The following is a 25,890-nucleotide window of genomic DNA, read 5'->3' as shown; positions in this document are numbered from 1 at the left end:
TTTTGACCTGTCTGGCATGGGTGACCCTACCGAAGGCATGTACCTTCGCCAGCATGGCTCACAACCACATAGGGGTGCACAGGCTTCATTCCTATTAGAACGATTAGGGCAAGTCTTTAACTTCCTACTTTTCTGCCACCTATTTATATATAATCCCAAGGAAATACCCAGGAACAACCCCTTGTCCTGACCACCCTTTCAGGATGTAACAGAACAAATATATCCAGAACATACTGAACCTAGGCAATAGCCACAGGTGAGCCAAAACCAACCAAACAAATAAACCGTTCTGGCCCTTGTACCCACCCAAGGCTTGGGTACCTTTCAAGGCCCCAGCCCGGCCGGGACTCTCATCACTCCAAAAGAATCCACTATGCACCCTGACCTTATCCTCTCCCCACTTTGTTACCATATATCTTCAGGTGCATGGCTCACCTGCGATATTTCATACAGTTGCCCCACCTGCCCTCCCGCCAGTCCGAGGACCCCCATGGCCCCCCCGAACACCCCTCCCCTCCCCCAAACCAGAACAGCAAACCTCTGTGTAGGTCCCTACTCTGTGAAGGTCCCTTCTCTTCTCCCACGAGGGTGCAGCACCCGCTGCCGAGACTCCCCCTCTCCTTTCTCCCGCTGCGGATGCCCCTGGGGGGCCGGCCACGGACGCGTCTGGGGGGCTGGCCGCGGATGCCCAGCAGGCTTCCGAGGTCCCCGGATGGGGGCAGCCCTCGGACGCCTGAGTAAATTAAATAAGTGGACAGTGTGAACCTAATGACAAAAGGAATTCAAAGGGAATGATAACATAGCAAATGATATTCTACTGTGTCTGCACTGTAAACAACTAAGCATCAGTTTATAATCCTAGAAATTGAAATACCTTGTTCTCCAAACACAGAGAACTGCCTGCAGAACAGGCAATCTCAGAACAAGCTTTTATATGTACTCTGACAATATGTCTACACATGCTCCGAAAAATGCTCCAGGCTGGGGAGCATATTTCAGGGCTCCAGCACACAAGCTTCCTGCAGACTCAGCTGCAGGGGTTTGAAGTGATGCTGCTCTCTGATGCTTGTCCTGCATCTCTGCTGAAAGACAGCCCCTGAGGTAGAATTTGCACAAATTAACATATCCATAGCACATTAACACAAATGCATCTTTTTTGCAGTTTAATGTTGCCAGGAATGTATATATTCCTCTGTAGCGTTTGGTGGAGAGGAGGTGGTCAGCAAAGGGATCTGCAAAGGCTGAAGCAGTTAAATAGCCACCAGTCTGTCTCCACACACATTCACGGCCAAGACTATGAGCTCTGAAGTTAGGCCCTTGCCTGAATGAAACACATTATTTCACATTTTATATATAATTTTGACAACACCAGACAGAAGCAGTCCTGGTTCTGCGGTGGGCTGAGTGCTGGAGACAGAGGTGAAAAGCTCTGCATCTCATAAGCCACACTCCAAGACCCTATTTATTAATTCCAAGTATTGCCTGGGACAGAGTACAAAATGGTCACACCATTCATTTATTTGCATATTAATCCTATCTATCACAACAAGGAGACAAATTTAGAATATTTTCTACAAGATTTGACTTCAGCATGTAGCTGTTAGTGTAGTTACTAGCGAACTACTATTTGCGTGAAACAATCTATTATCTGGTATTCCCGAGTGAAGAAAATGGTTCTCATTTCATTATGTAGACATCCATGATGCTGTCTCTCCTTTTTGCCCATTCCAGTTCAGGACAGCCACAGCAGACCTGGGTGAGGAGATCTGAAAATTGATCCCTGAATGAGGATTCTGAGCTTAATGTCCAACTTTGGCTAATGCATTTTTGCCAAAATTCACAAGGTAACAATGAGGATGAATTAAAAATTGTGAGATTTAAAAAATAATTTGGGAGTTCTTGTTTCTTGCTGATGTCAGCTGAAAAAATTTCAAGTTTCTTTTCCACACCTCTGGATGGGCAGAAAATTTATTTCAAAAAGTGCAAGACAGAAATTGATCAGTAAATAAAATACACACCACCACCAACTCACTACAAAACCATAAATAAGAAGGATATACATGTTAGCATCTGGTCTTTACAATACTATACCTAAGCAGTTATCACTACTGGTGTGACAACTTGCTGATGACCTTAGATGTCCCATCCATCTTTAAATGCAACAACTGATACTGGTATCTATACCTAATAGTATCATCCATGATCCTGAAATTGAAGTAGATCAAGAGGCAATGAGTTATAACAATAGAAAAAGCAACGTATCTGGAATTGGCAAGCAGGGATTTGAGTAAAGGCTCTACCAAGCCATGGCAAAGGCCACTTCCAATAAATTCGTGCCATCTTTGGTGGACTGATTCTTCTTCCCACCAGATGGTATAATGCCAACTCTTCCACTTGGCTGTGATTTTGGTGAAGCTTCAGTAAAGGAGCAGAGAGGGCTGCCTGGGTCTCTCACTGCAGTCAGAGAACTAATTGTGAAACACAGGAAGATGCTAGACATCTCCTAAAAAAGCACTCAGAATCCTCATGTCTCACTGATACCAACAGTGATATAAACTCTGTGTGCTCAGAAGTTTCCGGACTGATTCATTAAACCACACATCGCTGAATGAAGGATGCGTATTTTGAATTAACAAAGCAACCACACACAAACCCTGTAGGGCTAAAATGCCTTCTCTTATCTAATCTTAAAAAAATAGGAAGAAAAGGACCCCCTTTCCAAGTGAGTTAAAACATCACTGTGTGTACCGAGTATCTCATTAGTCTATATATAATACAAAGAATCAATTATAGATTCAGAAATTCTTAAATGATCTTCTGGCTTTCAGGACTTTTTGGTGATTATTTATGTTGGGCTTTCATGGCAAGCCTCAAAGACTGAAGTAGTAAAGAGCTTAAAACATAAAAACATAACTTAAAAAAGTTTTACACAAACACAATAGGAAACGCAAACCAAAACAACTTTTTGGCACTAAAGCATATGTTCTGCAGCTAAAAGTCACATACTGAGAGTGCATGTTCTGTTAAGAATTCCTATTTTCAAGCATGGCTGGTGATTTTGGACAGTAACAGTAAAGAAATCTCCAATCTGGCAGTTTTCTCACTGCACATTTACTAAAGCATCCCCACTATCCAAATTCCCAGGATTTTGGGGATCTGACCTCACAGAACAAAAAAAAAAAATTAAAAGGTTCCCAAGGTACTGTTTTGATTTGTTTTATAAGTTTTTTCCCCCTAGCGATATCATTATTCCAATCCACTCCCTGGAAAACGTTGCAAATGCAAGAGCACTCTTCTCCTTTCCTGTGAACAGGGTGGAAATGAAGCAGGCCACAGCCCATACAATGCCCGCTAAAGGTAGTGTTCTCAGCAAAGAATTATTTACAAGCTGTAAGATCAAGAACAAACTGATAAGCACAAATTATTTCACTAATTTCACTAATTGCAAATCTTTTGTGCTTGCAGAACATCTTTTACATGTCTCCTGAAGGAAATGCAGCTGGTAGGTTGTGAAGGGCCATCAGAACATGAGACGACCTGTACAGCTAGAGCCTGAAATGTCAAAGGATTGGCCACAAACCCGAAGGGGTCACAGCCTCAGTTTCTTTACATATACCCATTTCCTGGAGAAAACCATGGAGAAAATACATGCAGACTGTATCACTAACTTGTTCAGCAGCTCACAAGCAATTTCTCATTTCTGTCCAGAACTCAAGGATCCGCTCACATCCATGCTCAGAGTCAGTTAAGACAATCTGCCATTTTTCTGATGCTCAAAAGCAAACAGTCTGTTCAATTTCCCCTTAACACACTGCAATTTTGCCATGAATGAATATGTGTATGGTAAACCTTACAATTATTGCCTGTAAGAAAAGGAAACCGACTCTGACCTTTTATATGACTTGTATATGTCCTCATATACGTGTGTATATATATATTCAGCAAGATTTTTAAATGTGCAAATGTTGTGTCATTATTTGTTGTAGTTGTTGTGTCAGTAGTGGGGTTTTCTTAGTATTATTGCTTTATTAACTCTAGTCATTAAGGCTTTATTAATCTTAGTTAATAAAGTAAGTATCTGAATTAAGTGAGGGCTCATCTATCTACCTGGCATACTTATACTCCTGCTAATCTATCAGCTATCACAGTGTACCACTACAGTTTCCATGGAAGCAGGTGGGCTGAAGGTACTGAAGATCCTGAACCTGGCTGTTCAGCTCCACAATGCTCCCTGAGATGAAGTGGAGCACACAAGCAGCACAAGGCTTCCCTGCAACACCCATGCTAATGCTGCTCATAATGATAAGCCATTACAGGCACGACTCTGAGCAAACTGTCGGAGAAGAATGATACACTGCTGACAACAGTGGGACAGAAAGTAGAATAGAGTTACTTTCTACAGAGTGGAAAACCCAGAGCCAACATGCTACCTCTAAACAGCAAGTATATAAGAGCAGCAAGTATATAAGATGAGTAGATCAAAGTTTCCTTACATAAACACCAGGGATCAGCACAGGTCAGGAAAAGTTAAAATGCACTGAGAGGCCATTGGCTTAGAAATCTCCTAAAGGTTTTGAAGTTCATGGAAATTCAAATTTTCTGGCAAACTATAGGATGTGTATGAACCAAAACATACAGGAAGCTAGGATACACAGATTCTGCAAAGGCCCAGGTTTTGTGCCTCAGATTTTTGCTTCTTGCCTGTACATGTATACACAAAATCTGAAAATAAAATTCATCCCATGTATCCTACCTAGAGACAGGTGTCTCAGATGAACATGATGTTTCTGCCAATAGAGATTACAAAACTTTCTGGAAGATGCTCATCACAGAGGAGGGGAGCATGCATCCTTTATTACAGGTAAGCAATTGGAAATTAATCCTAATAATTAAAAAACAGCAGATGCACCACCACAGCAGTCCAACCCACCACAGGTTATCCCTTCTGTACATAAGAGGAATTTGAGATGAGGCAGCAGCACAAGAGGGCAATGATGACTGAAACTGATAAACTGATGCTCCCTGTTCAATGACTGCAGATGAAATTTGGAGGGCTGTAATCCACTGGAGTGATCTTGTCACAACACGTGTTACTGCAGTCTACTCTTTCACCTTTGCACTTTGTTGTACATAGCAGAGCAACATAATTATCGATAGGTACTGTTTATGTTAGTTCTCAAAAGGTTAAGAAGCTGATCATAGCTAAAAATCAGCATTGCCTGGGGCTTCAGTGGCTCTGTGAAATCAAATTAGACAAGCAGGGCACAGTGTCACCTAACACAAACCGTGGCACTTTCTTCTCTGTTTTGACCTTTTTCATTAGATGATCAATCCAGGTTTTATCTTATTCCAAACATTTTGAACAGATTAGTTACCAAAAAACACTGGTTGATAAGCCAGGCATTCATCCGCATCCGTTTCTTGAGTGATTCAGTGACACCACACTCAAGAGGTTCCACAGGAACAATGTCAACTTTGCTTTCACCCCAAATAACTTCTTGAATTAATTATTCTTTATTTGGGGGGGAGATGGAAAAGGTTTCAAAAGGTGAATGGCAATGACTTCAAATGCCAGAAGATCATTAGCCTCTGTCTTTGTCTCACTCATTTTATCATTTTGATTTCAGAGTTGCAGAACAGCAAACAGATAACTTCATAAACATGGCAGAAAACACATTAGCATTTCTAAAAAACCATGGGTAACCCACTCGGCAGAGTTGTGGCTCACTATCTCTATGCAGCTGCACAGGTCTTTGAAGTCAAGCAAGGTGAACACTATAATGGAAGTGTTTAAGGAGGTTTTAATAATGTAGACAGAGGAGCAAGCCAGCCTGACATCAGAAGAACGCTTTCCATACCACCATACTGTAACTAAATTTAAATGCAGGCTGCAGCACTGGTTGCTTCCATAATCTTGTCATCTTTGAACATAAAGGGAACAAAAGATTAAACAGGCAAAGAATAAATAAAGAAAAGGAATGGGAAATTTAGACAAAAACCTGCAAGCTAAGGAACTCACTATGCCTTCCAGAATTTTCTGCAGTAATCTAAAAAAGATTTGTTGAATCTTTATATAGTTGATTTTTAAGTTCAACTTCAGCTCTGTTTTCATACGTACAGTACCTAACTTATACAGCCTTTATGTCATGCAAATGAGTAAACATGGGAAACAATAGCTTCTGCAGATGATTTGTGTGTATTTATTTACAGACAATAAAATCAAAACTTGTTGTTTTAATTGATTAAGTCATAAATGAAAAGTTACAGAGATCAAGTCACAATACTTGCGCACTCTTGTCGGTTCCTGCTAATCCAGCAGTACTTCAAGAATTTGTATGTGGTTAGCCTGCCTTGCCATAGATCACACTTCTAGGCTGCAAGCTGTGCAAAAAAATCAATATACCAAGTTTAACATAAGGGCAGGAAACATGATGTCCTCATATATTTTCAGTGAACTTCAAATGACTGTGCTGTTACTAGTCTGCATAGTTTATTTGAGAGAAATGCATTCTTTAAGAAGAGAAAAAAAACTATCACACTGTTATGACCCGCCTCAGAAGGCAAGGGTAACCCAGGTTCTTGTTAACAATCCCTTGGGGTAGATTAGAGTGAAATGACATTGACTGGTAGGTGTTTATAAATATATATATGTAGGGTTTATTTTAGAATAATTTGGTTGCAATGGAAAGCAAGTATGTAGCTGTTTTGGTTATTATTATCTATAGTAATATAGCAACATAAGAGCATAAAAATAATACTTCAGAATAATGTGTAAGGAAAAGAAAGAAAGAAAAAAGGAATGAGTAGAAAGATATCACTGCCTATGGATCCAGCAGTGAGACTTGATTGTATGTCTCTTGGTCAAAATGATGGTCACGGTCTTGATCCATCAGGAGTGGGGGAAAGCCCACAAAACACAAAGTTCAATGGGTTCATATACGTTTAGGTTTAGATGGAATGCCCAGGTACCTCCCCTGGGGGTCGGAAGTTTTATGCTCTCTGATGTAATACTGTGGATCACAGGTAGTCCTCGGGTGGAAGGTCCCAGAAAGGAGTCTGGGGGCAATTTAAGGGTCTTTCATGGTTTATGACACCTTGTAAGACATGACAGCTGCCTCTCACATTAGTGTGGTTGAGCCAGTTGTGCCCCATCAGAAAGGATGAATACCTTCAGGCCTACGTGTGTGAATGTCCCATGTGTGAATGTAAATGTCTCAACACCTTCCAGGGGTGGGGGGAATGTGGAAGGCGTTTCATAACTGACCCAGTTGTGAAAGAGAGGACACTGTCTCATCTCTACAGGGTCTGCTTCTTGGCCTTCTCCCTTTTCTGGCTCAAAACCCAGCACACAATAAACTCTCTTGCTACCCCTTGGGGGGTGCAAACCTGGCCTCAGCAAAGCACCCTGCTGCTTCCACAAATGGCAGACTGTTTTGAGTCATTAACGACTAACATTCCAGTCTCTCACACACATATAAATGCATTGGTGGAGTCATACCTTAGTCTGTAATAACAATTTATTTCAAATAATCTGACATTTTGATTGCATCATCAGCCAGTCAAGAAGCTCCCTCTATCCCTTTAATGTTTAAGGCAGAGGCATGTTTTTCAGAGAGAACATACACTAGCCATACATATAATAAATTTAACAGTAAGTCCTGGTACACTTTTTTTTCATATGTCAACTCTATAGAAGGTAACAATCTTTTTGTCAACTGACTCTGCTACACAGTAATTCAATAATTTACACCCAGTGGCAATCACCATCCAGGCAAAACAGTTTGTTGTGTTCCCATTTCTGTATTGAGATCTATCACATGTGTGATGCAGAAGCATAATTTGTGTGTGTCGGTGAGAATAAGACAACCCCCTGACAGGACAGGGTGGCCACAAACAGCAGGTCAGTACCATGTGGGGCCATTTCTGCTGTCCCAGCTCAGCTGGGAGGAGACACCAGTACACCCTCTGCTGCCAAAATCCCTCCTTGTAAAGAGAAGAAATAAAGGAAAAACAATCCACTTCAAACACTTGCAGAGGTATTTTCAAAATATAGGACTATGCAAGGAACCAGACAAATTCTCCTTAATGTATGATCAGCTCTTTCAATGGGACCTGGGAGCCTGGAGTGACAGGAAGCTGAACATGAACCAGCAGTGTGCCCAGGTGGCCAAGAAGGCCAATGGCATCCTGACCTGGATCAGGAACAGTGTGGCCAGCAGGATGAGGGAAGTGATTCTTCCCCTGTACTCAGCCCTGGGGAGGACACACCTGGAGTCCTGTGTCCAGTTCTGGGCCCCTCAGTTCAGGAAGGATATTGAGGTACTGGAGTGGGTCCAGAGAAGAGCAATGACGTTGGTGAAGGGACTGGAGCACAAGTCCTGTAGGAGAGGCTGAGGGAGCTGAGGTTGTTTAGTCTGGAAAAGAGAAGGGTCAGGGGAGACCTCATCACTCTCTACAACTCCCTGAAGGGAGGTTGTAGCCAGGTGGGGGTTGGTCTCTTCTCCCAGGCAACCAGCAGTAAGACAAGAGGGCATGATCTTAAGCTGTGTCAGGGGAGGTTTAGCTTGAATATTACGAAGAAATTTTTTACAGAGAGAGTAATCAGATATTGGAATGGACTATCCAGGGATGTGATGGATTCACCGTCTCTGGAGGTTTTTAAGATGAGTCTGGATGTGGCAATTAGTGCCATGGTCTAGCAACCACGGTGGTGTGGGATCAAGGGTTGGACTTGATGATCTTGGAGGTCTTTTCCAACCTGGTTGATTTGATGATTCTATGATTCAATGGTAATTTCTCTTCATTGCAATGAACAATCGTAAATGCATTAATGGCATTTAGCTCTAGAGAGCATGTCATTATATAAACTCTTATATAAAATACACTGAAAGACCACACTTCTTCCTAACTTTCTATTAATTTGTCCTTTGCAAGACAAATTTAATTCAGAGATTCGTGTACCATTCTAAAAACCCTAGGCATAAAACTCCCAATCAGAAAATAATAATGTACAAATTTTAGGCGTTGAACAATATTAAGTCCACAATGAGTTATCACTTTAGTAGATTTTAGCCTTCTTAGGTTAGAGAATGTAGCACAGCCTTATGCTGCCACAAATTGAGTTGTTTCAGGAACACTCAAAATATAAAATATACAAAATTTGCCTCCAAGGTCTCTATCACTAATACAAAAGAATCAATGACCATTGTCCCATACTGGTACACCGTTTGGAGATGCATGAGCAGGTATCTTTTTAGATCAGAGGGTGTGGACTGTCCCTGTTGAACAGGGATGGGAACTAATTTCATTATATGTATTGTATATGTGAAAATATCCTGGAGTCCCAAGGCACTGCTGCTTGTGCCAAGCTACTGGTAACATCTGGACCTCAATAACAGCCTACACAGCTTGCACACATTGTTTAGGGGCTGTTACTCAAGGAACTTCCCCAAAGCAGACAGCTTCGCTAGAGTCAGCCAAATGCAGTGTGCACATCTAAATCACTTTTGAGTTTGTACTAAATCTTTAATGTCTTAATGCCTTCATTTGCCTTTTTCCCCTGACTTTGACATTGCTTTAGTGTGAACAGCTATATTTAATTTACAAATTTTTCTGTCTTCCTTTTTTTTCTTCCTTCCCTCCCCAAAATCAAAAGGCAGGAAGTAGATGGGTGTAACTTAAGGAGTCAGCTGAGATGAGTTGCTGGCAGGGTGAAGTGGTAGGTTTTAGTAATAGCTGGAAGCCGTAAGTGGTTCTAAGCTTTGAAGTCAGTCCAGCTTTGATGTGCTACTCCCATAGTTAATCACAAGATAGTCTTGAAAGAAAAACATTTCCCAAATACTATCCAAATGTTGTTGCTTGTGAAATCCTTGTATAATCTTTTTTTCCCCTGTTGAACTTTAAATCTACCACTGGGCTTCTCTCACTCCCTCTCAGTCACTCTTAGTCTCTTTTAAAGTGTTTTAATTGGTTAAAAGGATAATTAAACCCATGCTCAGTTTCAGGGAGGCAAGTAGCTTGTTGCATGTTATTTTGCTTTACTGAAATGCTTTCGAGCATTTTTCTCCCCAGGTCAACAGTGATCAGTCAATCACCATGAGGCATTGCAGAGTGAGGTGCTGGAGCAGAAAAGGGCAGAGGCTGGAAGCCAGAGAAGCATACCTGCTGGTATACCCAGAGGGGTCTGCTTGCTTCCCCTTCATGGGAACAGCCACAGTTCTCTTATGGTAAAGCATCCATGAAGAGAGGAGGAGGAAACTCCCCTCCTATGCTCTGCCCATTGCTTTGGGATGGACATCATCAAGGAAAAGTGACCGCCTGATGACTGGGAAAGAGGCTTCACTATTGAAATTCTCCCATGTACATTGGGATTGATGGGAGAGATGCAATGCTGAGTCCAAGAGGAAAAAAAGACCAAATCCAACAGGAACAGGGAAGTTTTCTTGACAGGTACTTGTCTCCCATACTGAAACACAGTATATCAGAAGAATATCAACTGATTTTTCCCACAATATAAATTGTCACTGAGCTGCACTTAACCAATATGAGCTTTCATGTTTAGTGAAAATATAAACAAAACTATCCTTTGACAGTTAGGTTTAAGAAAGCAATTCATAAAAGCCTGATCTTTTGAAAATGGTTGTACAATGCTCAATTTATTTTAATAGCTAGATTTGAAACCTAAGCCTAATCTACAAGTGTCATCTACAAACCACATGCTGAAGCATATCAAAACAATCATTTTCAATGCGTCTTAAGCTAAGGAGGGCAAGAGGACTAAAATGGTTTAAACCAGTCTTTATTACACATCAAAAACCTGTTTACCTGGGCACACATACCTAAATGGAAAAGGGAGGTACCCATCCCTGCGCATGGTGAGTAGTCCCTTCCAACCCAAACCACTTCATGAGCTTATAATTTTATGATCAGAAAGACTCATGCCTGTCTAAATGGACAGAAATAAAGAAAATTACACAACCAGTAAATTACAGGAGAGTAATATGTCAAGGTTAGGGGTCACTGAAGATTTCGGCAAATCTCAGAAGATATGGCAACAGATTAAGTGAGGGGATAGACTACCCTCCAAGGTAGTCTACCCTACAGGCCTGTAAAGACCTTTGAAGTCTGGTGATAACTTCTATCCTGCTCTTTCATATTAGTTGTTAGTTACACCAGTTACAGCCTAATAGTGCACCCAAGACAGACTTTGCAGACATGCAGAGCAGAAGTGAAATGGCCAAATACTGCCCCGCACATCGCGAGTGCTCACAACTGCGAGCAGTGTTTGCATCATCCTGTACACGTACAACGCAAGATGTCAATTACGTTCAGCATCTTCAAGAAGATGGTGTAGATGTTACTGGGGTAAGCCACAAGCTAAATATGCCAAAGCCCAAAGTCAGGTTTGCCTAAGAGAGGTCTGAAAACAATATTGAAACAAACAAATTCAGTTCCGAAAATCGTTTTAATGTGCACTGGAATAATGATAACCAAAGTGAAGCTGTAAACTGCAACCTCTCATAAATACTGCCATCTAACACAGAAATCAAAGAAGTAACTTGCTGTTGCTGCTAGTGAACTTGAGTGAGGAAGTGTGGGATTAGATATGGAGTCTATTTGCATTAATTTTGCATCAATATCCCTATTAATTCTAACACAATATTGTATCAAATTTGGGGACAGCTCTCAGCTCAAAGAGTCTCTCTGGCAAATGAAATATCATTTATAAAGCTTCAGTAAATGATTTATTAGCATTAAACAAAGTCAGGCATGAAATCAGAGGAAAAGTTTAGAAAAAGAGATGCAGTGCAGAAAAATCATAAACAGAATTAACAAAATGTGTAACGAAAGAGCTTGTGTATGGAAAGAATAACTATTCAAAATCAATTTCTATTTCCTTATTTATATGAAGAATACTTTTTACATATTTGATAAAAGTTTGGGATAATGACAAATCAATCCACATGGGACTTACATTACCTCTGTTACTGAGATAACTGAGATAATTTATTTGTGCGTGCAAACTAAAAGCTACGAATACATTGCTAAAACCATACAAATAAAAATGTAGTTCCAGTGAAGACACAAATCAGCAGAAACCAGGAATCACCTGTATCACGTATCAGAGCTTTTCTAAAGCAAAATGAGACAATCTGACAGCAAGTGATATAAATGCTCATACTTCTATTTCATCTGGAATTTCTAAAACTTTAATAAAACATAAGCTTTATGATCAACACACAAAACAACATAAAAAGTTCTTACTTCTCTGTTGAGCCCTGAGCAGCTCTGGAACTAAGGATGTGAAGAGAAGTGGAACTGATCTTCCCAAGCTTATGTGTGTGCATCCATCATGCGACATCATGGATTCCCCAGTGATATCTGTTTTCCAGTTCACCCAGGTTTCTCAAGGCTAGGTATACTAATATTAGTGATCAGTTTGCATCTAACCTCCTTGTTTAAGGTATGCTTTTGCTTGGTTGGCTCAATGAGAGCAACTTGTTGCATTTGGCTGGTAAGGAAGCCCACCGCATATTGGTGCCATCTGCACCAGATGTTTGTGGTTTCTCCTCACTTTGTCGTCACCCAGAGACGACAGAATATGAAAAACAATGGCTCTCCTTTGATCTGTCACTGACCCCTCCTCTCCGCAGTGTACAAAAAATCCTACTGTTAGCTCGAGTGAACATCTTCCCCCTCCACCTGTGAGGCTGCTCCATCCATAGTCTAGTTTTTCAAAACATGCATGGCATTTACAACGCATTGGCAAAAATAATCAATTAGGACAGACTGACTGATTAAAGTCATGGAAACCAGCAATCCCTTGATGCCACAGGCTGGAAGCAATGAATGCTGTTCCTTAAAAAAACAGGTGGAGATCACTTTTTTTTAGAATGGATAAGGAAAGGAGAGCCTTCACCTATAAGACAGTGCAGTGGTTAGCCCATTTAACATTAGAAGCAACAACCAAATTTAGTTCCCCTGACAGCGGGTGGGGTCTCCAGCCAACGTCTCAAAGGAAGGTGACCAACTGCCACTGCGGGGTTCCTCCTGTGCTCTTTCAGTTCCCCATCCCCTAAGGTTGCACCCACTCCTTCGCACAGGCAGGTGGATTTTATGGGAAACTGACACTTCCCTGGAGGACAGGAAATGTGTGCTTCAAGAGTAAGGAGAAAATAGCATCAGACAGAGCATGACACAAAGTTTAATACGTTTCATTCAGGGCTATTAACAGAATAAAAAAGGAACAGTCTTGAAAAATTATCATTAGTTCACACTCAGCATTTGGTTTCAAATAGTGGTCTGCTGGGGCACAAGAACCGAAGACAGACTAACCAAAACCACTGGAAATCTTCAGTGGCAGCTGAATCAGGTGCCCAGCTGCCACAAGGAATCTTTGTAAGCTGTGCTGAATTTAAAGGTGCATATAAGTTCTACAATAAGCAGGAAACTGTCAAAATCATAAAAATCCAGAGCACTCTCGAAACAAACCAAATCCCATCACACAACTCTGACACACATCAGTGTCCAGCATAGTACTGCTGGAACAGTACTTCAGCCATTATCTTACAAGTGTTTGATCTGATGGAATTTTATGGGAGATTTCCTCTGTGGAAAATTTCACTGAATGGAACAAGTTGCATAAACAGATGCCTAGAACTCTGCCCCCAAATTAAAAATATAACAAACATTTAATGTAATTACTCAGAGTAAAGGTGAGTCCTTGAAGTTCTCGTAGAATCAAAAAGTGATGCCTGGTCTGGGGGCACAAGTGTTTTGAGATATGTTTATGTTCCCATTGGTTTGTGCTGCACTCGCAGCTGCACTGCACTGGAAAAATCCAGTTGGAGTAGTCATGGCATGCATGCCTTCAGGCAGTGTTGGGATGCTCCCTTCCACTCCAAGCATGAGTTTTCAAATACACATAAGAAGCCCTTCCAGTTTAACACCCAGTTCAGGACATAGTTTAAACTCAGATATAATAGCACTGATCATCTGGAGCCAGTGATAGTAATAAAATAGGATCTGCCTTGCCCAGCAAGGCAAACTCAGAGCTAAGGTCTGCCCTCACGCACCTGTTTAACTATCTGTGAGACTCAAATGGATCCTCACTAAGTATCTAAGAGTCAAAAATTGGTCTTCAGATTTCAAATATATGTAGATTTTATTTATATGTATTAAAAATTGTATGTATGCATATTTTATTTTATAGCATATATAATTACAAATTATATATTAACATAAAAATTGCAAGTAAAGGGATAAGAACTTTTACACACAATGCCTAATTTGCACAAATCTTGTCCTTGAAAAAATGATAGGCTCTTATCAGTGTTTGTTCTAAAGTGCGTGACATTTGCCCTCAAACTGACTACTGTATCACAGCAGCAGTAATGAACATAATCTAAAATGGTTTACTCTATTAACCATGTGGACTATTTCTCTGTTAGGCTGTTGTAGGTATGTCTTGCAAACCTATCTAAAATAAAAGGATTAATGTGGGGGGAACCGTGTTTCACATAAAAATTGGAATATACTTAGAAAATGTTACTTATTAAATGTGGCTCACTGAATTAAAATGTTTATTGGAATACATAAGTATTGATAATGTTAGGATACATATTATAAACAATTATTTCATAGGGTATGTTTTAATGTAAGAATATAATATGTCTGCTTAAATTAGCCTTATCCTTAACACTATCTGTGTAAACAATCAGCATCTGAATTCTTAGCACTCATTTGCTTTTGCTTTTAATAACTATATAACAATCACAATGCATTTAAAACAAGTCAGTTAACTGCCCCTGTACATTAACATGACAAGATTATTTGCTGATGCAGGTTAGCAGAAAATGACATGTACTCTCCACAGAAAATTGGGCCTCCCAAATGTTCCTTGATAGGAGAAAGTTTAAAGTGCAAATATACTGTGAAAAGGGCCTCTAAAAATGGTATCATGGAGCTCCATGTTTCTCATGTTTTGGTTATCTCACAGGTTGGTAAACTAATCTTCTCAGTTGACAGCTAGCTGGATCAGCCAGAAAACTGTTAAATTAGCAGCTTGAGGGCAGGGTGCTAAGAAGGCAAATATGATATAAATTTAATCTCCATGTGTTGCAAATAAATTTATGTGGCAAATAAAAAGAAAAGGAATGTTCAAATCAATGCTATGCCACAGCTAGTTTTTCCAGTTCTCGTTTGTTGTTCAACCATTGCCATGAGGCCCAATTTGACATAACTGGCATTACTGAAGGCTGTTCAAATAATTTGTATGCCTGGAGTATTAAAATGTCTACTTATAACCTATTTGGAGTGATTCAAGTGCATAAAAGTAGTGATGATGTGGTGCTCTTTTATTAACCAACATTACTTAGTTCAACAATACTGACAAATCTTATCTTGGGTCTATGGTGCCTGTGAATTAGCACACTGAAAAAGCCCAGGAGAAGATGCTGGTGAGGAGGTTTATAACAGACAACCTTGGCAAAACAGTGACTAGGTAAGTTTATCCCTAGGCACATCAGGAGATGGACACTGGTGATCACAAATATTAAGAGTTTCTAAAAACTATGAACAATGTTCATAGACAAAAAGGTGTAATACTTTCCATGACTTTACCATTTTGGGCAGTGTTGTGGTGGATAAAGACAAATGTCTGGCTGCCTGGGGCCAGTGAATGTGACCTGATGACACTGGTAGGACTTAACAGAAAGAAGCCTCCGCTGGCAACACACAGACTTGGAGCTTCATAAAGGGTATTTTTTTCTTCAAGGTAGGAAAAAGATTAGTAAATTTATTCAAGATCTAATATTTAGACATAAATGAATGAATGGTAGTTTTAAAAAGTTTATTGGATGACAAAAAAAATACCCAAGAGTGTTGGTCCTCCTGGTTCAAGGAATATAGAAAAAAGTGAAAATAGCTTGTAATCAGCTAAATATGATAAGGAAAGCTAAAGTTATCTGAGTACAAACAATGTACAGCTGGCAAACTTGGCACAACGAAGAACTTTGTTTTATATGCAAACAACAAATGAAATCCATAGCAAAAATGTGTCAGTTTTCAGATGGAGCTGGTGAAACTATAAATAACAATGCAGAAGAAAGTATGAAATTATTCAACAGATGTTTCTGTTCTCAATTTGAAAAAAAAAGAGGTGAAGTGTTCGATGAAGTATATTCTTTTTTGCTGCTTATCAATATATTCTCAGGAATAAATCTTTCCAAATTGGCAGGCATGCAGAGTTTGACCCAATATCAAGAGTCATAAATCAGCTAACTGGCTACTGATGTTAATTTTAAATAATGCTTAAAATAACAGGGATGGTACAGAAGATGGGAAAATCCTAATCCAAAATTTCAGAGAAATAAATCTCAAGAAAAACAAAGGAAAAATGGATATATAGGTCCATACAATCCTACCCTATAGGTATGGTAGGCATGAAGAACAAGGTCTCTTTTTTGGGGGTGACTGTTGCTTACTCAGCTGTTCCTGAATGTGTATGCTTCCACCAAGGAAGACATGGGTAAATAAAACTGGAAGTTTTGAAGAGACTGCCCAGGAAGGTTGTGTCATCACACAACACAAAGGAAAGAACCAAGGAAATGAGCACCTGTCAGGAAGTGATGCAAGAATCACTTCCCCAGCTCTGGCTGGAGGATAAAGGTGATGCATACTAGCAATCCCCTTCAGACCCACAACACTGTGATATTGGAGTCTATTAATGAAGAATAAAGGTAAAAAATGTAATTTATTCAAGTCAATGCAACCTACTGGAGAACAACTCTAGACATGTTTACTCATGAAAAAAGGTTAAAAGTCAATATTATTCAATACTTCCGAGAGCTTGCAGACTAAGTAATCTGCAAAGGCCACTATCATGGAGACACCACTACTGAACAGAGATATTATTGCTGGAGTGTTCTATGGCTATTCAACCACACAGAAAATATATATATCAATTCAGTGGTGGTAAAGCTTCTGTAAATATGAAGATGGACATGAAGGTTATTAACAGGAAAGGTAACAGTCTTTTTGTGTGTGTGTGTGTGTTAATATGTTTGTTAGGTTTATTTTAAAAAAAAAACTATCTGCAATGTTTCATAACACTAATTTAAAACCTAGATGAAGAGCAGCAATTCTAGAAAGAGCAAGTTCCTCCTAAATGGACTGTCTATACTTACGGTGATAAGGCGGTCAAATGTAACAGTTGCCCAATGAAATGGGAGAAAATCAAGTCACAAAGATTTGAAGTCTGTGTATTACATCAGTGAGTTGTAGACAGGTCCATCTCAAAGGAAAGATGTTATAAGACTGGAGACAGAAAAATGTATAAAAGCATTTGAAACCTGGAGAAATTAACTTGCAGTGAGACTTAAAGAACTCAGTCTATTACGTTTCCCAAAAGAAGATGGGGTGTTGACTCAATTCCCATATGAAATACATAGAGAGAAAAAGTAAATGTACTAAAAGGCTCTTTTAGTATAAAAAGGCACAACAAGAACTAACGGCTAGAACCTGAAACCAGACAAAGCCAAACTAGAAATGAGCCACTCCTCTTAATATTTTGACAGATTACAAAGGGAAGGGAGCAATGGATTCCCCATCTCTTGAATCCTTCCAGCCAAGGCTGAGTGACTTACTGGAAGACACATTTTCACCAAATGCAAGTTTTAAAATTCAGCATAACATCTGGTAAAAAATTAAAGACTCTCTATATAAAAGTGGATGATAAGTGATCTAAATGTCCTTCCCCATGTAAACTATATACACCTTTGAAAAAAGAAAAGTTTTCTACTGAAAGTGAACCTTTTAAAAAAAATCTACCAAATCTCAATCGAAATCTGAATCTGTATTCTAACAGAAAATGAAAGCTGAAACATAAACCATCTTTTGGATATTATGTCAATACAAAAATTTTACTATTGAATTTTGGATGATATCTCTCAGGGAATACCTCATTACAGGTGTTCAGCTCCAGCAGAAATACAGCTTTTACAATTACACTGATGTACCAGATCCCATCTCTATAGATGTTCTGGCTTCACAGAGCTATTGAGGATAAAACACAGAAAATACTTCTCAAAATTACTAACAGTAATGTGCTTACAACTTGTAATACAAAGACTAACATTTAAGCTCAGTCGCACAAAATACTAATGACAATTTATTGAGACCTGTGTAAAGAGTTTCACTACGTCTGGGCAAGAGCCTGTGGGCACTTCAGAGAAGCTGAATGAGAGAGGAGTGTGATCTTCTCTTCCACCCCATGGAAAACACATTTGAAGCACGCTTTGACTGACCAATGTGGCAATAAGGAGCAAGGTGTATCACTGGATGTAACATTGCCTATGTGCACTGAGAGGCTGGCAAGGCACTGCAGGTAAAAACGCCTGAGATGACGAAGAGCCACCATGTAAGGAAAGCTTTTGCTGCTATCACAAGAAACAAGGGGAGGTAGAAACCCACCTATTTCTGCTAGCGTATAGTCTGACATGTCCTGGAGGAAAATGTCAATTTGAGTCCCAACAATCTGAGGCTGGAAAAGACCTCCAAGATTACTGAGTTCAGCCGTTTACTCAGCACTGCCAAGCCCACCACTAAACCATGACTCCAAGTGACACATCTACAAGGTTTTTAAACCTCTCCAGAGATGGTGAGACCCCACTGCCCTGGGAAGCCTGTTCCAGTGGTTGACAACATTTCTAGCAAAGACATTTTCCCTAATATTCAACCTAAACCTTCGCTGATGCAACCTGAGGCCATTTCCTCTGTTCCTGTAACATGTTACATGGGAGAACAGGCCAACCCTCATCTGTCCACAACCTCCTTTTCAGTAGTTGTAGAGAGCAGTAAGCCCTCCTCTGAGCCTCCTTTCCTCGAGGCTGAATAACTCCAGCTCCCTCAGTCACTCCTCGTAAGACTTGTGTTCTAGACCCTTTGCCAGCTTTGTTGCTCCTCTTGCTCTAGTTTGTCTCTTTCAACAGACAAAACTAGCGCAGATTGAACTAATACCAGACTGGCTTTTGTAGCAATAACATAACTGTACTCTTTAGAATATCAGTCTAAACTGTTGCTTGGAAATGTGCAGTAAAGATGCATCTACCTATTCAAAACATGAATATATTCTCTATTTGTTGTACTGCCGCTGTGCCTTTAAGTGCTCTTAGGAGTCAAGGCATAAGTATTTTAACATCACAACAATGCAGAAGACTGGCTAAGCAACAACTTTCCTGGCATCTTGCATCTGCATGGGCTGAGAAGAAGCTCAAGCACTGAACAAAAAGTTCCTGAGCTCAAGAGTTTGCAATTATACATTGGAGTAAGACCTGCCAACATGCAGACAGATATGGACATATAAGGCACTAATGAGACAGCATTAAGTAGTATGAGAAGCAACAGTCACAGTAGTTTAATAGTTGTCAAACACTTTGTAGGAAATATCCGACTCTAATAATTTACATTATCACCACAATCAAAGATAGCCTCAGGGACTAAGAGAAAACAACTCTAACTGGTTCACTCTACTCTAAAAAAATGCAATGATAAATACATATGTCTGAATACAAGAATAATTTTTGATGGAATTGTTTCTCTAATATCAGTACTGCCTCAAATACATGTAGCTATTTTGTTGAACAGTAAATGAATGTTATTGAACTCTCTGACAGGAGCAACATCTGATAATTCAATCAATTTGAATGCTTTCGAATTCACATTTTCATATTTACTTTTGAGGCTCTGGCATTCTGGAACAGAATTTGCAATATTGTTCAACAGGTCTCTATAGACTTTGTCCTTTCCAAAGCACTGTAGTGCTAAGCTACTCAAAACACAACATAGAAACTCATATCCAGCTGGGTTTACACATGAAATGAAAAGCTGTCTGCACCACTTGAGAGTAAAAACAGAGCTCCTTTGAAACATTGGAAGTAGAGAAAAAGCCACTGATTTCCAGGCTAAGAAGACACAAGCTAAAGCTGGACTTAGTGCATCAACTGCCAGCGCTGTGCCTAAGACAGGCTGATGCTTCAAAGTTACCATAATTATTTCCAGTCTCCGACAGACAAAGTGCAACAGCAGAAATGGAAGTGCAGGACCAATGCTGGAAGCAGGTAAAGATGTTGACATGGGCAATGAAGCAACCCTCACACTGCGGATTCCTGCACTCCTCCACTTCTGCTACTAATGTTGCAAATACCTTAATACAAATTAATATGCAGCTAAACACAGGAGCCTGACACCTCGACAAAACCTTCAGCATTTAATCTTTTCTCCTGAAATGCAAAGCTTTTATTGACAGAACTACATGCACATGAAGACATAAAATGCAACGTGGTTTACAGTAAACACTGATTACTGTAATCTTAATCTCCATGAATGACCAGTGAATGCAGAAATAACATTTTTGAAAAAATGGACAAATTGCTTAATCTGCCTTATTGTAAAAAGTGTGTGGGTTTGTACTTATTTCTTATATTCCTGGAATTGTCGGACACCTATTCCTTGTCACAAAACACTAGTATCAGAAAACTGCCCAGAATAGTCTTCGTCAAATTGATTAAAGACTGAAAAAAACAGAAGCATTTGTAAACTGGGCTAAGAGTCTGAGCCACACATGGTTCAGCATTTAATACAGTTTATGGTTGTTTCTGCCTCATTTGTTATGAGCAAGATGGTGCAGATACAGATGAGTATTTGATACACTGTCCTTTCCTACAATTGTCACAAGCCTCATTGATGCAATTACCTCTGTGCACAAACCCTGTGGTGTTGTAGAGCCCATTTAACCCCACCGGAGATCCTCCTGTTTGAACCCTAGGATCTGCTCAGCATGAGGTACATCTGCAGACAGACGAGGCTTCTCTATGGAAATACACAACTGAACTCTTAAAACAGCAGGCAAGAGTCACCTGTTAGGCAAAGCCAACAGAAAAATACCATCTCCATAATCTAATGCATAATTTATGGTTTCCTTGGTATCAACACAAACTTTGCAACAAGGGCTCTACCTCATGAGTCAGTGCACTTGTGTGAGGGGCCACAGGCTGCATACTTGCTCTTCCAGTGAAAGGCTTGCTGACCAAGTGATGCACTTCATTTCTTGGATCAGTGCTTCTAAGCAGATCTAACAGTCCATAATAATTTTACTTAAATTTACTGTAGCCCCATGGAAGTATTACTGATGCTATTCTATTACATAGCACAAAGCAGCAGTTTCAAGGGGACTGTTTAGTACCATATTCTTGATATTAAAGCAAGCAATGCCAAGAACTCAAATTCAGCAGGTAACATGCTTTTCTTTGTTTATCAGTGAGCACCGAATAATCTCATCTTTCATTTGTTTTCAACCACAAGTTTCATATGCGCACACAGAAAAAGCTCTAAAACAAACCCCCGAGGTTTAAAGTACATACTGTTGCTCAACTAACAAGAGAAGTGCTTTTGGCTGTGTTTTTACCAAGGGGCTTAATGAATGACAACCCTGCTCCTTGTTGGGACAAGCTTTGTCAGAAACAACCACCAGGTCCTCTTCCCCTTTTCCAGGCAAAAGGATTTGAAAAGGCAAAGCAAGTAAACAACCACTTTCTGCAACATGAAGGACCTCCTTCTGGTGCTTACACACACAAAGTGACTGTCTTACCTGAGCTTGGACAACTACCACTATCTTCACTCCATGCTCACTTATGTATGATTACACACCACATGATTATGGCAGTCTTTTGGAACTTAGGCAAGTATACCAGCAAAAACTCCACAACCTTACATGAATATTAATTACCATTAGCATGGTTTCTTTACTGACATGCAATGGACCTTGGAAAAGGATGGACATAGTGCTGGACTACTGGTTCCAGGTGGCCTGGCTTGAACAAAAGCTGGGCCAGATGACTCCTAGGAGTCCCTTCGTACCTCAACCGTTCTGTCAAGTCTTTTTTTCCCTTCTATTTATTTATGTGCAAACCCCCCCAAACCCTGAAGTACTTACTCTGTTAGAAATTATATTAATGATATTCTCTGAATTCAAAGTAAAAAAAAAATTAAATTGTGCTTTGTTTATCTAAATAAAATCAAATGTTTGATATACCATACAGAGTCAAGCTTGATGTTAGGTACCAGGAAATACTATCTGAAGACTCACTTAAGAGCACCACTGGCAAAGTCATACCTGTCCCCCAAAATTAAGTTTATTTCTACTAGCTCAAGGCTACTTTATTCAGCTATATGAGTTAATTCTTGCACTTTTTTCCTTATTACACACACATTTGTTCAAGTCTAGGCTCTTCTGCAAATAGAACTTTTCTCGATTACTGTCAGTGTTTTCATTCCATTGTGCAATCTTGTTTGTCTTTTCATGCTGTAATTTCCTTATTTCACAATGTTTTAACTACATTGCCTGCAACTGTTAATAACTAGTGATTTTGGGAGTCAACTAGGAAAGCTTTAAAAATATTTGTTTAGGCAATTCATTTTATTAATGTTACAATAACTTCATTTGATTACTTTAAATTAGTGTTGGTGCATATCCACTTTGGCAAAATACTGTGAAGTTTAATCTTCTCTCCTAAATAACAAGCTCACCTGGCAGAAACACACGGGCTAAGGAATCCAAACTGGATTCAGGAAAACAAAGGCCATGTTTACCTGGCAAAATTTACCACAATACCTTTCCTGGGGTTCAGGCCACTATCCTGAAATCAAAGTAATTTAATTCCTGAACAACATTAGAGATGGACACAGATCCATGGATCTGTTTTCTCCCATCCTCACTTTCCACTACTCCCACCCAGTAGCTGCTCCAGTAGGATGGCTTTCCAAGGGCTTGTGGATCTCCTGCTCTAGAATTAGGAGAAATGTTGTAAGGTCTCAGAGACACAGCATGAACCTCAACTATGGTTAGCAATAACATGATAAACCTGTCATTAAAACATCTATTCTAGTGTCTGTGTCAAATTCCAAATGATGCCCAGTCTCCTAACCAGTAATACTTCAACCGCTACTCCATTTTATGTAATGATTTTTAATGTACAGACAGCTTTTAAAGTCTTCATCTTTCTTCACCCTATATTTGCTTAGACGGATCCATCTCCTCTGAGACAGAAGAAAGGTCTTCTGGTTTGTTTCCATTAGGAAGGTGGATTAAGACTGATGCAGAAGATGATGTCAAGTCTAACAAAGGTCCTTAATTAGGGCTGAAAGTGAAGAGGGTAAGAGATAGGGACCTTGAATATTCCAACCCCCATGTCATTTGAGCAAACTTCCACTAGACCAGGTAACTCAAAGCTCCATCCAACTTGGCCTTGAACACTTATGGGGTGGGGCATACACAACTTCTCTCAGCAAACTGTGCCAGTGCCTCATCAGCCTCACAGGGAAGAATTTCTTTCCTGTCTTTTCTAATCTAAATCTGCCCTTTGACAGTTTTCAGCCATTCCTCTGTTGTCCTATCACTCCACACCCTTGTCAAAAGCCCCTCTCCAGCTCTCTTGCAGCAAGTTTAGGTACTGAAAGGTGCTCCAAGGTCTCCCTGGAGCCTTCTCTTCTCCAGGCTGAATAACTCTCTCAGTCTGACTCCATAGTAGAGGTGCTGTAGCACTGTGAGCATCTTTGTTGCCTATTCTGAACTTGCTCCAACAGGTCTACATCTATCTTGCGCTGAGCAACCTAGAGCTGGATGCAGTGCTCCACATAAGATCTCATGAGAGCCGTGTAGAGGGACAGAATCAACCACCTCGACCTGCTGGTCAGGCTTCTTTTGATGCAGTCTTTGATGATTGTCTTTCTGGACTGGAAGCACACATTGGTGGGTCATACTGAATTTCTTGTCAACCAATACCTGCAAATCATTCTCCTAAGAGTTGCTCCCAATTTATTATCTACCCAGTCTGTATTTGTGCTTGGGATTGCCCTGAGCCATGTGTGGGACTGATATGGTTTGAAGTTGGCTCCCTGCCAAGTCTCCAAACCCTACCACAAGAGTTCCCCCCCCACCAAACCTCAGGGAGAAGAGGGAGAAAAACAACCAAGAAAACCCGAAACGAGAGAGAGACAGCTAAAGTGATATATATAAATATATTTACACCTATGTTACACTTATATACAATTAAAATATATACAATTTCCCAAGGGAAAGGGAAGGGGGAAGGGAAAAGGAACAAAACCAAAATTATATATATATATCTATATATATATATATATATATCCCGATCAGTGGCCCGAGATCTAGTAACTAAAAGAGGTAGCAAGGAAATATCTCACACTTTCCTTGGGACAACAGAGAGTCACTCTGGACCGATCCCCGGCAACCTCCGTCTCCCAAGGTCGGCAAGGCCTAACCAGGCCTCGCTCCCCAACACGGCAGACTCAACAGCAGGGGACCTGCACCTCCAAGCCACCGGAAGGAAAGAGAGCAAAGGCCTCTCCTCCTTTCTTCTTATAGCCCAGCTTACGTAAAAATCGTAGGGAATACTGGGTAAATCTGGACCCTTCCTTTGTTACAAACTGGTCACCAAGGAAGGCCTAGCCCAAACCACCACAGGGACCTTGCACTTACTTGGTCTTTTTGAACTTTTCAGGGTCCATATCTTCTACAGGCCCACCTCTCAAGATCCCTCTGTATGACATCCCTTCCTTCCAGAGTGCCAAGTGCAACACACAGCTTTGCTGTTGGTGGCAAACTTGTTGACGGTGCACTCAATCCCACTGTCCATATTGCTGACAAGATGTTGGAAAACATTAAACTGACACCAGCATGCAACCAATTCCTTGAGATGCGGAGGAAAGACCATTAAGACCCTTACAGGACCTCTTGCCACAAGAACAGATTCCTTTTTGTTACTAAGATATGACTAACTTATAGCAAACTTTTTAAGTACTTAATAATGCTTTAATCAAAAGCTTTAACAACTCTATCTGGAAATACAAGTAATTTTTCCTGTTCAATGGCCATTTATATCTCTCCAGTGATTTTAAGGGACATGCAAGCAGTAGGCTGTGAGATAATCTGCAGTAGGTATTGCTCAAATTAGGACTGCCTGTAAATTCCAGTATGCTGATTAGCTGAATATCAGACCTTTTTGGAAAAGCTGGCTGATGAGATGTGACCAAGAGGCAGTTATTCCTGAACTTACTTTTCAGCACAGAGATAAAAGATAGGGTTCCAAGCAGAGAAGTGAATCTTCCTACTGCACAGGGTTTATTTTTAAGGATCTCCTGTCATTGCTCTTACTGCTCTTGCTGTCATTTGTTGAAATACCAAGGGCAATGCTGCCAGGATTTGAGTGTGGGCTGTTCCAGAACTGCAGTTCTCAGGAAAGGAGAGAATTAAAATCTCTCACATTAAACAATAACGCTCCTACATCTAGCAGCATTTCATAAATTCATTACAGATTACCTTAATACAGGTTTAGACTGTTACCTATATAAACACACTGTATGAATTATTCACTTGATCCTCTGTAAATGTCTTACAGTTGTTCATATAAGACATGAATACAAGAAATATAAGCAAAAACATGTGAGCAAACTGATAATTCAGCAGCAGTCACATCAAGTTATACTATTTTAAACTGGTTTTATGTTACAATGAACCAGCTTGGAAATAGTTAGCTTACATTAAATCATTATGCAAAATTTCTCTTGAGAACTTCTAAAACATTAGTGATCTTAATCTAGCAGCACTGCTTATATGCACTAAAAACAAATAGCCAATTTTTACTGGCTGAAATCCTACACCATTTAAATTAATTCTTCTAACACTTGGATGTAGCTTGGGAATTCTTTAAGTGGTGTAGAAACATTATGGCCAATGTGACCCATCCTCAATACAAGTCAAGACTTATTCACACTCTATTAAAGGACCAGTCTGCTTTTTAAGTACACCAAGAA

The 25,890-nt window shown here is 40.0% G+C and overlaps 1 protein-coding gene across 3 annotated transcripts in view; it reads right to left on the bottom strand.

Annotated features, from left to right (window-relative positions):
* Nucleotides 1-25,890, bottom strand: part of FAM172A (family with sequence similarity 172 member A) — a 255,644-nt gene that overhangs the window by 50,352 nt on the left and 179,402 nt on the right. Inside the window, exon 11 of one of the 3 annotated variants that reach the window (XM_039387536.1) lies at nucleotides 6,317-6,381. The exons of the other annotated variants lie outside the window; for them this stretch is intronic. Within the exon in view, the coding sequence (XP_039243470.1) occupies nucleotides 6,362-6,381 (20 nt within the window). The 3' untranslated portion in view covers nucleotides 6,317-6,361. Of the gene's footprint in view, nucleotides 1-6,316; nucleotides 6,382-25,890 lie in introns of those variants that run through there. 3 annotated transcript variants of the gene reach the window in all.

Source organism: Pipra filicauda, unplaced genomic scaffold (genome assembly GCF_003945595.2).
Source record: "Pipra filicauda isolate LSUMZ 115617 unplaced genomic scaffold, ASM394559v2 scaffold573_size283568_pilon, whole genome shotgun sequence".
NCBI classification, from domain to species: Eukaryota; Metazoa; Chordata; class Aves; order Passeriformes; family Pipridae; genus Pipra; species Pipra filicauda.
This window is presented reverse-complemented; position numbering and strand designations above follow the sequence as displayed.